The following is a 14895-nucleotide window of genomic DNA, read 5'->3' as shown; positions in this document are numbered from 1 at the left end:
ACAAGCAGGTTTCCATTCTTACAGACACACCGTATTTGTAGTTTTGCATTGTACCAGACTTTACGTAATGGCAATTTCAGAGAAGATGAATGAGGGACAACAAAGGTTCCCCTTATCCTCACATGCTGCAGATTCTTCCTGAAGTAAATTTGTCTCTGTAGGATCAGAGCACTGCCATCCTGATGAGACCCTTCAATAAGGATGTATTCTGAATACAGCATTTTAGGACTGATGAGTTAGTGTTTAAGCTTGTATTTCAGATGTAACCTGTCATCACTGGTTTCCATGTGTGAGAAGCTCAACCTCCAAGACAATCTGGCACACAAACCAGAAGGACATTACTGCAGTCAGAACAATTCCAGTGCTCCTCTTTCTTTCAGAAAGCATCCAGGATGCTTTGACTTGATCAACTACTTGATGTATGAATGCAAGAAGGATGCAATGAGGAACTGAAAGAAGTGATAAATAAATACGACTAGAAGTAGAAAGAGTAAGAGCACTGAAGATGTCAGAAGAAAAGTTTAAATGTCTTTTTTTTTCCTAAGAAAGAAAAAGCATGAGAGAGTTTAATCTGGAAGACAGAGTGAAGAGAATTAAGAGGAACTCCTAACATGCACTTCCAAGCAAGATCAGTCTGGATACAAAACCTATTTTCACATTCTCATCTGAAACAATTTTCAATTGAAAACAGAAAAGAAGTGCAATGAATGCATCCTGTTGCTACAGTGAGTTCGTACAGGACTTTTGAAGGAAGGTTTCTTACTGCCTGTGTTCCAGTCAAATCTTCCTTGCAATCAGGATGTAGATTTTGATGCCCTAGCCAGGCTTCCTGCTTTTAATAGCTTCATTCCCTCAAAGTATTCTTCCTTAGAGCATGTTTGAATTGCAAACGCTTGGAAGGAAATTAATTTTTTATTTTTTATGGCAATTCCCTGATGCAAGTGTAGCTCTGTGTAAAATTGCCACAGAAGCTCAGAGAATATTTAATATCTTATTAACACTTCCTTCTTAGCCTTTAGTGCTGATAATGGGATCTTCTGTCATTCTTCCTGTCTGGATGTCACACAGTCATGGTGGGACATTCCTCTTGTTTATCTGTTCCTCCCTTCTCTCTATTCTTTAATGTGAATAGGTCCTTTTTCCATTAAAAGCTGCTGATACAGCAACATTACAATATAAACTGCTCTTCTCCAGAGACTGCTTTGTACAGCACTGACAGCTTGAGGTCAATGTCAGGCCCAGCAACTCTTCACTTGGGCTCAGACACAATGAACACCAAGTTGATGTTCTGGACACCCTTATTGAGAGCAGTCTGCACATTCCAAGAAACAAACAAAACAAAAAGTAATCATCTTGATCTCTGTAGTTAGGTTGGGTTTTTTCCCCTCTTCCACAAACGTTTTAGTTCTCTCTAGAAGGTGAGATCCATTCAAGGTAAGGTCTTCTCTTATGCCAGAGGAAGGAAGCATCAGGTACCAGCAGAGTATAGCAACAGATTTATTTTTCTGCAAGTGATAATGACTATGTGAATCAGCATCTGTTTTAGACACTGTTGTGCTGACTCCCAAACTGAAGGAAACATCTCAACCACCTGCTCTTCCATTAGCCTATTAAAATTTTTGTTTGTCAATGCTGTTATTGTTTCTGCCTTTGTTTTCTCCATCAGCTCTGAAAATGACATAAACGATTGTTTTTGCAGTAAGATATGCAGAACTTACGGTTGACACAAATGTATGAAAGTCTGCTTTTACAAAGAAACAGAAGACATAAGCAAGACATATGCCACATTAAATGAAATAGGAAAAATTTAACACCACCATCTCAAAGCCTAGTATAGAATGAAATCTCAGCAAGGAAGTGGCCATTAGGAATCCAGTTACCTCACAACTAATAGGGAAGGTTTATAGAATCCTATCAATACAGATGATGTCAATATAAATGACTCCCAAGTTATAAAACTATGCTAGTTTTCATAGATTTGTCAAGATTTTATAACTTCTCTAGTTTTTGCAAAGTACAAAGGGAAGGTTTATAGAATCCTATCAATATAGATGATGTCAATATAAATGACTCCAAATTTATAAAACTATACAAGTTTTCATAGATCTATCAAGATTTTATAACTTTTCTCATTTTTGCAAAGTACAGTAACACAAGATAAACAGACTTTTCCCATTATAAATGCTTCAACAGCAAAGAATAATTATTCATTTGAACTGATAATAAATGGACTACTGTCTAATAACTGACTTAGGAACTAACCTAAAATGATCATACAGCAGAAATATATTTATAATATCTTGGAACAGCTGGTCTACTGTGAGATGATGGGCTACATCTGACAGAGAAGAGAAAGAGAATATTCAGTCATAGGTTTGCCAAGCTGGTGAAGAGGGCTTTAAACTAAAGCTGCTGGGGAAGGGGATGCTCAATCCATCCCACTCCTACCAATTTGATGTCAGTGCCAGCAATAGATGCCCAGAGCCAGGAGAGGAATCGCAGATTAGCAGGAGAGCACCTGAAGAGTAGCACAAAGGAATTCCAGCCACTGAGACATTAACTTGGAGTCATCAGGGGCTCAGCTAAAATGTCTCCATGCAAACATGCATAGCATGGGGCATGAACAGGAGGAGTTAGAGATGTGCTCACACCTGCAAGGCTATGATCTTATTGGCATCACAGAGACATGGTGGGATGGCTTCTGACTGGAGGTTTGGAACAGAATGACACAGGCTCTTTAGGAAGGCCAGGCAGGGGAGACCAGGATGGCTGCCACCATCTGTGTCAATGACAGCTGGAGTGCATGGAGCTCCACCTGGGAGTGGATGAGGAGCTGACAGGTCAGGATTAAAGGGAGAACAGGGACAGGTGGCATTACAATGGAGGTCTGCTGCTGGCCACTCAACCAGGAAGTCCAGGAGGATGAGGCCCTCTACAGACAGATAGAAGCATCCTCAGTCACAAGCACTGGTCCTCATGGGAGACTTCAACCACTCCAGTATTTGTTGTAGGACAACATAGTGGGGCATAAGCAATCCAGGAGGTTCCCAAACATGTTGATGATAACTTCCTTTTCCAACTGACAGAGGAGCCAGTGAGGAGAGGTGCCATGCTGGACCTTGTTCCCACCAAACAAGGGGCTGCTGAGCAATGTGAAGCTCAGGGCATCCTTGGCTGCAGTGACCACAAAATGGTGGAATTCAAGATCCTTAGAGCAGTGAGAAGGGCACACAGCAAGCCCAGGACCCTGCACTTCAGGAGAGCAGACTTTGGTGCAGTCTGTGAGTGACCACAAACTGCAGTTATAATTAGATGAAATAATAACATGAAGTGACTAACACCTGCTAAGTTTTTGAACAACACATTCTGAAATTTTTATGCAAAAATATTCATTAAAAGATGAGTAATGAACAAGTTTAAAAATTATCCTGTAAAAAGACAATTCAACAGAACAAAGGGCTGGGATGTCAAATCAGCTCTGACAATCAAATAAATATTTATTTTTGTTCCAGCTTTACTTTTACAGTTGATAAACTGTTTCAAAGAGCAGGACACTCTGAGGTCAAACAGGATCCTATTGTCTTTCCAAAGCCTCAGCATTATACTGAGGCTATCATGCTGGTCAAAACAACCAACATTAAATAAAAATCTTCTGAGCATTGCATACAGCAGAAAGTCACCTGGTGAAGGACTTGAGCACCCAAAACCAAATAATCACCAGTGAAGCAGCAAAAAGAGGGGAAAAAAGTCTTCATATCTTTCCACTTGTTAGATATGAAACTGTTACCTGGTATAACTAATCTGGGAGCACTGAAATAGCAGATGCTTCTGCATTTGAAAGTGGTGAATCATTGGCAAGGTTTGCACATGCAGACACATCTGGAATAGCAAGACGCTGTGCAGATGAGGATTGGATGGGATGGACACAGCTTTTCGAGGAAGTTTGGATGAACCCGATATATCCAGTGCCAAGTTCTGGCATTGCCACTCATTTCCACAAACTCATCCAGAAATTCAATATACAGTAGTGAAACGCTATTGTAAAGGAAGAACAAAACCAAAAGAATATCTTAAGTTTCTGCCTTCTGCATTTGCAGGAGACACACTCTAAATAGAAGTGGTTCAGACCAAAGGGGAAGAACAAAACCAAAAGAATATCTTCAGTTTCTGCCTTCTGCTTTTGCAGGAGACACGCTCTAAATAGAAGTGGTTCAGACCAAAAGCAGCCTATCCCTTTCTAATAAGACAACACAATTCCCTCAGGATTTTACTAGATATAATTTTGTTCTAATTTCTTTTCCATTTCCTTTCATGACCTCAGTTGGTGCTTCAGGACAGCTGTCCCCCCTCTTTTTTTTAATTAATTTGAGGGTATGATTAAAGCACTTTTAGTTCAAATGGTATACAAAATGGTGTTGCTTTTGCTGCATGCCCTATATAAAAGAATATGGAATGTACAGAACTTTAAAACTCTCCAGTAGGAAACTATTGTTATTTGCATTTATTTATTCCTATCAATATGCCAGAAAGCCTTTCCCCCTCATATATCACTGTTCAGTATAATTGGGTAAATCACAATAAGCCATTTATATGCATTTTGCCAGTAAACTAATTTGTTAAAATATTCACAAGTGAAATCCACAGGGAGAAAAAGAGAGTCAAAACAATTTAAACGGTCAAACTAGCATCTGTGAAAGCACTCATAGTATTTACTTGGATTTACTTTCAGCTCTCCAGAAGTGGCCTGATTCCACCAAAAGGGGAGGGTAGAGAAGAGGTAGGGCGAGAATGCAATAAAAGCACACAAAAGATAATTTCAAAAATAGGATTAATCCTGAACTGTAGTATCTTTTCAGGGGAACTGGACAGCAAAGAATCAAAGTTTTAGCATTTCTAGAGAAGGCAACCCTTGCTCAAGCAACTGATTGCAAGGCATCACAATCCATGATTTCAAGGACACACATGCCCATGGCACATGAAACCTGACCCTTTTTCTTCTTGACAATGCCTACTTGACCTGGTCTGCCCACTTAACCAACCTGACAACTTCCTGCTTGCAACCCCTTGTATATCAGCCCATTTGCATTCCCCCTGCTCATGTTGTCACTGTTTCTCTAATGTTATCCTTGCCCAGATGCAAAGCATCATTGTTATTTTGCATCACAAGTAGTTAATATCTCTTTAAATGCAATGGGAAACTTTCAGGAGATAAAGCAGGGCAATCCAGAAAAGTCCACACCAACATGTCATTTGTATTGGGAAGCTGATTTCTTGCACAAAAAGTACCATGTGCCTGCCACTGATTTGGGGAGTTTCTATGGTGTCACACAGCCCCTGCATTATGAACCCACAGCCTCTATGCCATGAGCATCCAGGAGCTGTGATGGCCCAGCACCCTCCAGCTCAAAGCAGGTAAGGGATTGAGAACAAAAAGGGAATGCAGAGTGCACGACTTGAACTGGGCAGCTATGACAGACACACTATTTTGCCTGCCAGTGCAGCCACAGGTGGACAAAGGGAAATACCAACTTACCCCAACCAATGCAGAGATAAAGCCGAAAAATCCTCTGCTCAGAAAAGACTGAAAGTACCAGCAGTGTGTACAGGTACATGCCTTCCACCAGCAGCCAGTAGTAGTTTGCAGCCACACAATACTGCATCATCACAAAGACCAAACGGCAGCTGAGTGATTCCTGCAATGGAAGAAAGCAGAGCCAAATGAATGCAACAGGGGTCAAGAATAAAAGGATACTAACCCAAAAGACTGGTTCTCTTTCTGACTCTTGCTCCTCAAAAAATGCTTGCTAAACTAATCATATTTGAGTACTGGAGGGACAGAAGCCAGTAACAGGTGCTATACACAGCAGACAGATGCTTTCAACAACACTAATAATACACATTTTGCATTTTCCCCTCAATAAGCAATGGATTATGTTTTGAAAAGCATGACACAAAGATGAAAAGAACAAGTGAAAGGTACTATATCAACCACAGTCAGTGAATCTTTTCACTTCTTCAAATACTCTATTCTGCGGTTGAGAATTTCTCTATTAAAGAGAAAGCAGTGGATACCATAATGCTGACTATTTTCCAAAGCAAAAGGCTTTTTGATAGAATAGCAATATTGCCCAGCGCATCGCATTTAAGTGCAAAAATCTCTCAGAGCTAGTAAATTACAGAAATGGTCAGCAGGGCTTTAGATAAGTATGAAACCTGATTACCTACTTAATATATCAATCAGATCTGATGAAACCACTATCTAGTAAACCATGTGTAAAAGCATAAAGCCTAGGCTTTTTGGAAGGAGGAAATGACTGACAATCCAATACGAACATTTCCAAACCATTTAAGATGTGTATTACAATGTTATTTTCTGGCACCTGATAAATTGCAGATAAGAAAAAAAAATCGACCATCGTATGAGATTCACTATGTGGTATCAGCACTTAAGCCTTAGGCAGTGTCAGAAAAGGACTTCCCCTTTATGACCCCAACCCTGTACAGCAGCAGCAAATGCTGTACCCATGTGTTAGAATCACAAGAGCTATAGAGATAATAAAAATATCTTTCTCTGAGGATACAAGTACATTTTGCATTCCAAATCTGAATGGGGAAAGGTATGCTTTCATCGTATTTACAACAGAGTTGTACATCCTCTCCAGTAAGTTAGAAGTATTTAATTAGGCTGATCCTCCAAAGCTTTTCTAAATGCTTTCAAATTTGCATTTTAATCAGATGCTTCCTTTCTATCCTGTCATCAACGGATTATAAAGATCTCCAATAATGACCAACTAATTTGGTCATTATACAAGATGGACAGTCCTATCACAAAAGGTGCTGGCTTAGGGAAATGAATGCCTTGTTGTCACTGGTAGACAGAAATGAGCCTGCAGCATGGGAAGAAGATATGGGCATTTGTGGAGGGCAGAGGGCAGAGGGCAGAGGGCAGAGGGCAGAGGGCAGAGGGCAGAGGGCAACTTCCTGCAGGTCAAGAAACTTGCCACACCATCAACTAAAGAATTAAATTACCTGCTCTCATGAAGACACCACGGTGATGACTCCAATATCCTAAGAACCACCACAGTGTGTGCCCTTACCTGGAAGGTGATAAGTCCCTCCCACTGGTGCTCTTGTGTGGCTGTGCTGTACATCCACTTCACCACTGAGTCTTTAATGAAGACAGATATAGCCCGGAGAATAAAAGAGGTGAAGAGGTTCAGGTGAATGTAATTCCTTGTGCAATGCAGATGTCTGTAAAAGGAAAAAACTAGTCATGATCCACTACCTATGTAAAAGCTGCAACATCACACCCAAAACTGAGGGAGGGAACAACAATCACTGTAGGAAATCAGGAGGTACCAGAGGAAATCCCATAACTTGAGAATGGCTGTAGGGATTTCAAACTCGTTGGGAGGAAATCACTACCAAGTAAAAGACATACAAAACTTCAGGCCTAAGAGTGAATGTTTGGGGAAAGGAAGGAGATCAGTGCATTAAGAAAAAAATATTTTAAAAGTTCAAAAGTGCAAAAATATAGTCATTTTCAGAAGACATACCAGGAAAAGTCAAGTTTCACATAATGCTGAAGCTAATTGCTTTGAATTGACCCAATGTCACTGCACAGGTTTACCTTGGCAAAGCTCAAGGACTGGTGTGCAATGAGGGTTCTGGCTGTGCTCAAACCCACAATGAAAAAGCATCCACCTGTAAATTACCACTTTGACAACATGAGAAAAATCTGTATTCAAATTGGCTCCTAGGGGAACCGTAAATACTTTCTGTAGAAGTAAAAGGAACAGATTTTTCACCTCTACATTCAGAATTGAAAATAAAAAAAAATGAAGAAAAAATACTCTTGAATTTCAGCAGCCAGATGCTAAGACAATAAAATTGCTACTTGTCAAAAAACAGCATGTTAAGGGATAGCAAAAGAAACTGCAGTCACGTAAATGGCATCCAACTGCAGAGTGCTGCCAATGCTTTACCAGCCTTATCCACAAACATTTTTCTTCCAGCTCTGCAAGGGTACACACTTTGTCGCAGAGGAAGTTACACTGGGTATGATTCTTTTTTGATGCTAAAAGGTAGCGGTAACATATGGTAAAAATCAGTAATTGTTCCAGCAAAAGTTTCAGTGAACTTATACTTTAAATGTCTGTTTTTAAAGCTCTATAAATTTTGGTAGAAAAACTGACTTGGTCTGAAAGTTAGAGATTTTGCACTGAAGAACTTTCTTCTTTTTTCATAAGTCAAATAGAATTTTTTGAATCACTTTTAAGTCACAGCTTATTTCAAAAGTTACCTATTATTAATATTTATTTTCCTTTAACTCAAAATTAATTTGTTGCTACACTTCAGAACTGCTACACATTTCAATCTGATTGAAAAAAAATATGTAAATTAAGCAATTTAAGAAAATAGTTGCAACTAGTTACTGAATATTTCTGCTACAGGCAATGCACATTATTCAAATTGTTTCAGTTATGAAGTTTTGGGTCTAATTCAATTTCCACCACTGAAATTACAGATTTTTCTTTCATTTCTTTCAGAGGGTGTGAAACAGGACTCTAGAGAGATATTGTTTCCTCTGTTGTGTCACCATTAAAGACAAATATAAATGTTATTATGTAGTCTAAGAGCTTAAAAAGGTCCATCAGCGTTGAGGCTGCACAGCTCTGGGGAGAGGCCACAAGTAGAGATTCCAGTCAGAATCCAGCAACTGCAGTTCACACAGGGGTAGGTCTTGTGTATTTCATGAGATTCAGGACCAAGTTGTCTCCAGATAGGCAATTTAGACAGGAAAGCACAAAATGGATTGATGGCATAGTTTTAGCAAGACTCTCGACCCCTTTAACATCTCTGGAACCTCATTTTCAAAATGGGAAGCACACACTCATGTACACTTCTTCAGTCCCTGCTTCACAGTTGAATAAAAAAATGCTAAAGCATCACCCCACAAAAGTCAAGACATCAAAATTCCCTCTCTCCTACCAGTTCTTGGTGACAAACTTGCTCTTTGTTCCCTGCCAGAAAACATGCACATGCTTTCTTCCTTCCTTCAAGAAGTGTACGGTCGTGCTCTGTGACCTTTACATTTGGGCTGCTAAGATTACTCAAAAAGTGTCATTGATGGGTGAAATAGGAGAAAACATTTATGCTGGGAGACATTTGGAGACTTCAAGACCATCTGGTGTTTTGTCAGATGGATCCCAAAGTTGCACAGGTACAACACATACACATAATTATGACATGGCATGCACTGAGGCTGAGCATGTCTATGTATGCCTGCAGTCATTTTAAAGCTTCTTTGAGATTGCCCACCTATGCTTCTGCACTGGATGGAGGTGTATAATACAGTGCTGAAAGCCATGGTACAACATTAGTAGGTTTGCATCATTTTGGTTTTGGAAATTAGAAGCTAAAAGGCATGACTGACCTTTTTAAATGCATAGAGTATTAACATATAGGAGGGAGGAAAGGAAAGGGACTGCCTTCCTAAAAGTAGAGTGCAGGCACCAGATCAATGAGGATGTTAATTCTTTAGTAAGGGAATTAAGTTTTCTTAAGGATCAGAGCACTGAAGGTTCCTGACCTGATTTCAAATAAGAGAACAAGGAGATGGAAAACTATGCTTTTTTAAGAGGCAACCTCATCAGCACATAAAAGGGATGGTGGGACCTGGCTATATACAGCAGCAGGAAACAGGACTTTGTGGCACAGGGACTTCCTTCCCACAACAGAGCTGGATCTCATCTTTGTGTTTTCTAAATATCAGTCTCCTATCTTCAGCGTTGCCAAACTGTAGGAAAGTCTGGCTGCATTTACAGAGGAAAAAATAGATCTGTGCTAGAGTCCAAAGTTGTGTTTTGGTTTGTTGGGATTTCTTTATTTTTTTTTAACCAAACACACACAATGTTATCATTGGCATATGCAATCAGGAGTCTCTGAATTTTGATGCACTCTATGGAATTTGTTGGCGCAAACCTGGATGAATTCATTATGTCAATGCCGCCAGGTGATAGCAATTTATTTCACATAAACTTTATGAGTTTCAAAATTAAGTTCTCTTCCATACTGCAAAAGAAATAAGAATTTCTGAAACCTATCCAAAAAGAAAAATTGTGTTAAAAATCCATTTTGGCACACCTTGCATGTGAGGGCTGGAAAATAGGCCATGCTGGCATCTCTCTCTTTTACTACCTCTTCCAGTGGAAATGTAATTGAAATTTTAAAAAAATCACAACAAAATATTTCCAGTGATAAAAAGTATCTGTTCCATACATTCATACAGGTAATTGCAAAAGCTTGGTAATTTTACTTGCATTTTGAGAAGAAATTATTGTAGGAAGGCACACAGAAGTGACAAAAGAGAAATAATGATGTGACAAAAGGAGGAAAAAAATAATCGAATGTTTCCATCAAAGTCTGACACTGTCATACAGCAAAACATGAAACCTTTATTCCACTCTCTTGAAAGTTACCTGAATCCAAGAAGGATGGCAGTTGCTATTACAAGGGCAGAGAAGGAAAGAGCGTATCCAATGGTGTATATGATGGACAAGTTCAGGAGCTGTTCTTCAGGTGCATCCTGAGAACATATAAAGGAGAAAAGAAGAACAAAAAAGGGGAGGGGGAAAAGACAGAGCTTATGGGCTTCAGTTCTCTTCTCCCAACTGGTTTCTAACTCCTCTTAATGATAGTCAGAAATCATTCTTCTACTTTCAAGTTTAAATGCACCTATCAACTCAGTCTTCCATTTTCTGTATGCTCTAAAGAAACAAAAACTGAATCTTAATTCCTCAGCTGCTCCCAGGTGTTCACTCAAACAGTTGGGTTTTGGAGCCAGCTAGAAAAATAGAGAGTGTGACATTATTTCACAATAAAATTGGAGAGGCATGAATTACCACACAGGCAAGTCTTAAAACAGATGGCAAGAAGCACAGATACAACTCAGCCCTGAAGCAAAAATGGAAAAGCTAATCTTTTCAGATTTGAACACTTAAAAAAAGTGTCCTTAATTCAGTAATGAGGGGGGTCCTTAGGCTACATCAGTATTCAGAAATAAAACAAGCTAGGTCCCATTCATTGATTTTGAGATAAAGCATGCCCTGCATTCGAGCAACTAAACTCTTTTCTGCCCCCAAATAGTCTCTCTTTTGTCTCAACTATGCAACCTCCTGGTAACAAACCACAGCCCAAAGCATCTCATGACTTAGGTATTACAGCACTGTCTAGGAGGGAGCGACCTGGTGTGGACCAGAGTAGTGGGGATCCTTGTACCACCTGCAGTCCTGGGTGGGGGCTCTTTTCAGATTCACTGTTGAAGACAGAATTACTTGGACCCTTGCTTGAAAATTCTAGCCAAAATCCTTGCAGAGAAGAGAAGTATTAAAAAAGCTACAGGCAGGTCTGAATTGTAACACAGGCTTATTGCTCAGCCTCTGAGGTACATTCATATTCACTATTCTGGTTCATTTCTCAGCACCTATCTTTGTCCAAATAGACTCAGGCATTTTACTTCCCTTCTTCAAGCTGCTAATTCTGCAATTGACTCCTGAGACCTGTGCTGTACAAAGGAATACATTCCTTGTACTTCAGAAACTAAGTACAATCATTCAGATGTACTTTGCACAGCCAGGAGGACTTAAGGAGAAAATACAGGGTGATCCTCAGGATTTGCTAGGTTAATGCTTTAAAGGGAATGATATGAGATCTGCCTTATGAAAAGAAAAACCTCTCCAGTATCAAAGCTTGGGCAAATTACTGAAACCTGACAATTTAAAACATCTACACAGCTCAAAATGATATCACACACCTAAAGTAAACAACTTATGTTATAAAGATTCACTCACAAACCCTTTAGAATTTGTTTTACTAACAGTTGTAATATAACACATTGCAAACTTATAAAAACAATCTCTTCTTCTCATGTGCCAGATGCACAAGACAAAGTGAGTTATTAGGGGGCTCTGTATACATTAGCTGGAAAAAACAAACATGATTGTTCACATTTCAGGGAGTGACACTGTGTGTGCAGGGTTTCAGAATTCAGATCAGTTCATGGAAACTTGGAGGCAGGTGCTAAATGGCCAAGAGTTATCACTAGTTATCTTACTTCTTGGCATGCTCCAAGCTCTGAAAGAAACCATAATGGCAAACAAGGAAAAGTCAAGCGACCAGGGGTTTACACGTTCTGTTAAAGACAACATGCTCTGCTGAAATACCCCAGAACATGAAAGGGCCAAGGCATAAGGCTGAAAATTAAAAGTTAAATTGCACATATTTCAAGAAACTCTTTTTCCATCTCCTCCTAGTCTGCAGCCATTTATTCTATCTGAAGAATGAGGCACTGAGCAATAGGAACCAGAGAGGCCATAGATCCTGCAGCTCTTATGACTTTCATGTACTTGAACTGTTTTGACTAGGTAGTGTTCTAGTTCCAGGTACCCTAGGATAAAGAGAGTGCACTTAGTTTCTGTGAGAGAAAGCATCACCCTTGGAGGTTCTCAGTAGTAGTGGTATCACGTGTCATGGGAACGCACACAGTGCACTAGCTGACGCCAATGGCTGTCAAAAATCCCCTGGAAATCCCTAGCTCTCTTTCATTTGGCGCCAGGCATCTCAGCTCCCTGTAGAGTATAAAGCACCAGGGCAAGAAAATAACACTGACAAGCCTAATTCCATTGCCCACAGAAAAATAAGGTAAAAAGACAAAAAAAAGTGCCCAAAACCTCAAACAAAAAAAAGGCAGGGACTACCCCCTGCCCAAAGGTGAAAAGCAAATATCCTTCAGTTCAGTTCATCTTAATCACCTTAATAGCTGCTAACAAGATAGAGAGAGCAAATGGTCACTAGTCTAATGACACGACAATCGAAAACAAGGCAAAGGAATAACATTAGGTCACTCCTGAGGCAGGAGTGGGCTGCAGTCGAGCTCCTTGTGCTGCACCACAGCTGAGACAACCTGATTCACTTGTCCTGGCTCTCTCACGTACATTTAAACCTGCTCTCATCTACCCTCCATGGTCACTTCATTGAAGGAGAGAGAGACCTGATATCCCTTCCCATTAAGCTCACTGAAGTGAGTCAGTAAACATTACTTTGACAGGACAAAACCAAGTAGGAATCAATGACTACATTTTTCCTCTCTCCTGCTTTGTCCTAAACAACAGCAGCAAGAGAAGGGAGAAAACTCTTACCTGGTCAGAGGCCTCACACTCAGACAGGTTCCTCCAGGGAAGAGTTGAATTCTCCTTCAGCAGCCACGTCCCCTCCAAGGTGCAGAACCGGTACACCTGCCCATGCAGCACTGTCAGGAGCAAAATAAGCCACAGGGTTAACAGGAGGAGGAGCTGCTCAGTTGAGGGGCAAGGTGCACAGAACAGCCTGAGCCTTCATGTGACCCTCCTTCCTCACCCATCACTGTCTTGGCTGGTGGGGGAAGGTGCACATGGTGGGGAGAGTGCTTCACCTGCTCCCTGCCTGCAGCCAACACTGCTACTTGTCCTCAGGGCCCTGAAATGGCTTGGAAGGACATGCTGCTGCCAAGGGATCCAGGACAACTGCTGAACATTCAGGAGCACCAACAGCCTCAAGTAGTTGCTACAATCTTTGTGTGGATTTTACATAATGCATAAATTCTAGATCACTGAAATACCAGGTTTTGAGACACACAAATTCTGGGAATGTTAAGCCTCAGCTACAAAATTCACATGGAAAAAAGGTGCACAAAGAATAAACTTGTTTTTTCTTTTCTGAAAGAAAAGAAACCTCAGAACAGGTATGCTAACCTAAGCTTCCCAAAATGTAAATGCTTATACAAATATCGGTGCTACAAAATGAAGTCATAAATCTTTGCCCAAACTACCCATGCACTCTTTTTATTCCTTCTGTCTGCATGTTTGAATAACAAAACCAGCAATAAATTAAACACCTTTCTGGAGCAGTTCACTGCTTGATCTTGTAAAAGCAAGTACTAAGTACTTGAAATGGCTCAGAATAAAATTATGTCAGACTGAAGCACCAGGGAAAGGGAAAGGTGCATTCAGCCATAGTGTATGAAAAGAAGCCTTTTCTCTGGTGTCTGGACTATTGGGGAAGTCTAACAACTTTTACAGCTGTATCCATAAGCACTTGGAGGCATCCTTGTAATACAGTAACACTGTCAGCTGTTTAGCAAGGAAAGTTTCTTACTAATCACATTTCTGACCAAGTAAACTGACCTATTCTATATTACAAAGCTACCCCTCAATAAGCAGTGCTCAGTCAATCCCTCAACCAGGGTTAGCCTCTACCCAGCTAATGTTCACAAATATACACTTAGAGCATTTTGAGGTGTGAGAAGCTGAGTTAGGAGGATTCAGTTCTACACAGGCATCAAAATACCTCCCAATTACAGCTTTTGCTCAAACACAGCCTCACTTGCTGCAACCTCATCCTGTTGTCAGCTCCTTTGTTACTGCAAACTAGAACTCTTTAGAACTTGTTCAACAGGAAAACTTGAAAACTTATTTGAAATTATAACAGTAGGCTATTTGCATATTAGTTGACAACTGGTAATGTCTGATAATTGTCATCAGCAGACTAGCTGTAGGTACTCTAAGTGAAGAATGCTGTTTTAAGAAACAACATAGGCATTAATATTCTAATAAGCCACTTTTAATGAGTATGCTAAACAGTAACTCATAATGGTTCTGGTAGGCATAGCCTATTTGTTTTTGTAATTGGTGCACTGAATATACCTGGAGATAATATAAAGGAAGAGATAATATAAAGATGATAGAAAAATTAAGTTATGCTCGGTGAGTTTTTTTTCTTACTGTTGAGGATATTTGTTTGCATATGTTTACACAAAAACAAAAGGAAAGATTAGGTAAGCACCTGCAACACACATTC

At 40.0% G+C, this 14895-nt stretch overlaps 1 protein-coding gene across 1 annotated transcript in view; it reads right to left on the bottom strand.

Moving 5' to 3' along the window:
- GLP1R (glucagon-like peptide 1 receptor) overlaps positions 1-14895 on the bottom strand; it is a 54877-nt gene that overhangs the window by 19120 nt on the left and 20862 nt on the right. The window contains exons 3-6 of the mRNA XM_009073068.1: positions 13200-13309; positions 10482-10588; positions 7098-7251; positions 5534-5693 (exon numbers count right to left, since the gene is read on the bottom strand). Coding sequence (XP_009071316.1) covers positions 5534-5693; positions 7098-7251; positions 10482-10588; positions 13200-13309 — 531 coding nt within the window. The remainder of the gene's footprint in view (positions 1-5533; positions 5694-7097; positions 7252-10481; positions 10589-13199; positions 13310-14895) is intronic.

This window comes from Acanthisitta chloris, unplaced genomic scaffold, assembly GCF_000695815.1.
Source record: "Acanthisitta chloris isolate BGI_N310 unplaced genomic scaffold, ASM69581v1 scaffold9234, whole genome shotgun sequence".
Lineage (NCBI taxonomy): Eukaryota > Metazoa > Chordata > Aves > Passeriformes > Acanthisittidae > Acanthisitta > Acanthisitta chloris.
This window is presented reverse-complemented; position numbering and strand designations above follow the sequence as displayed.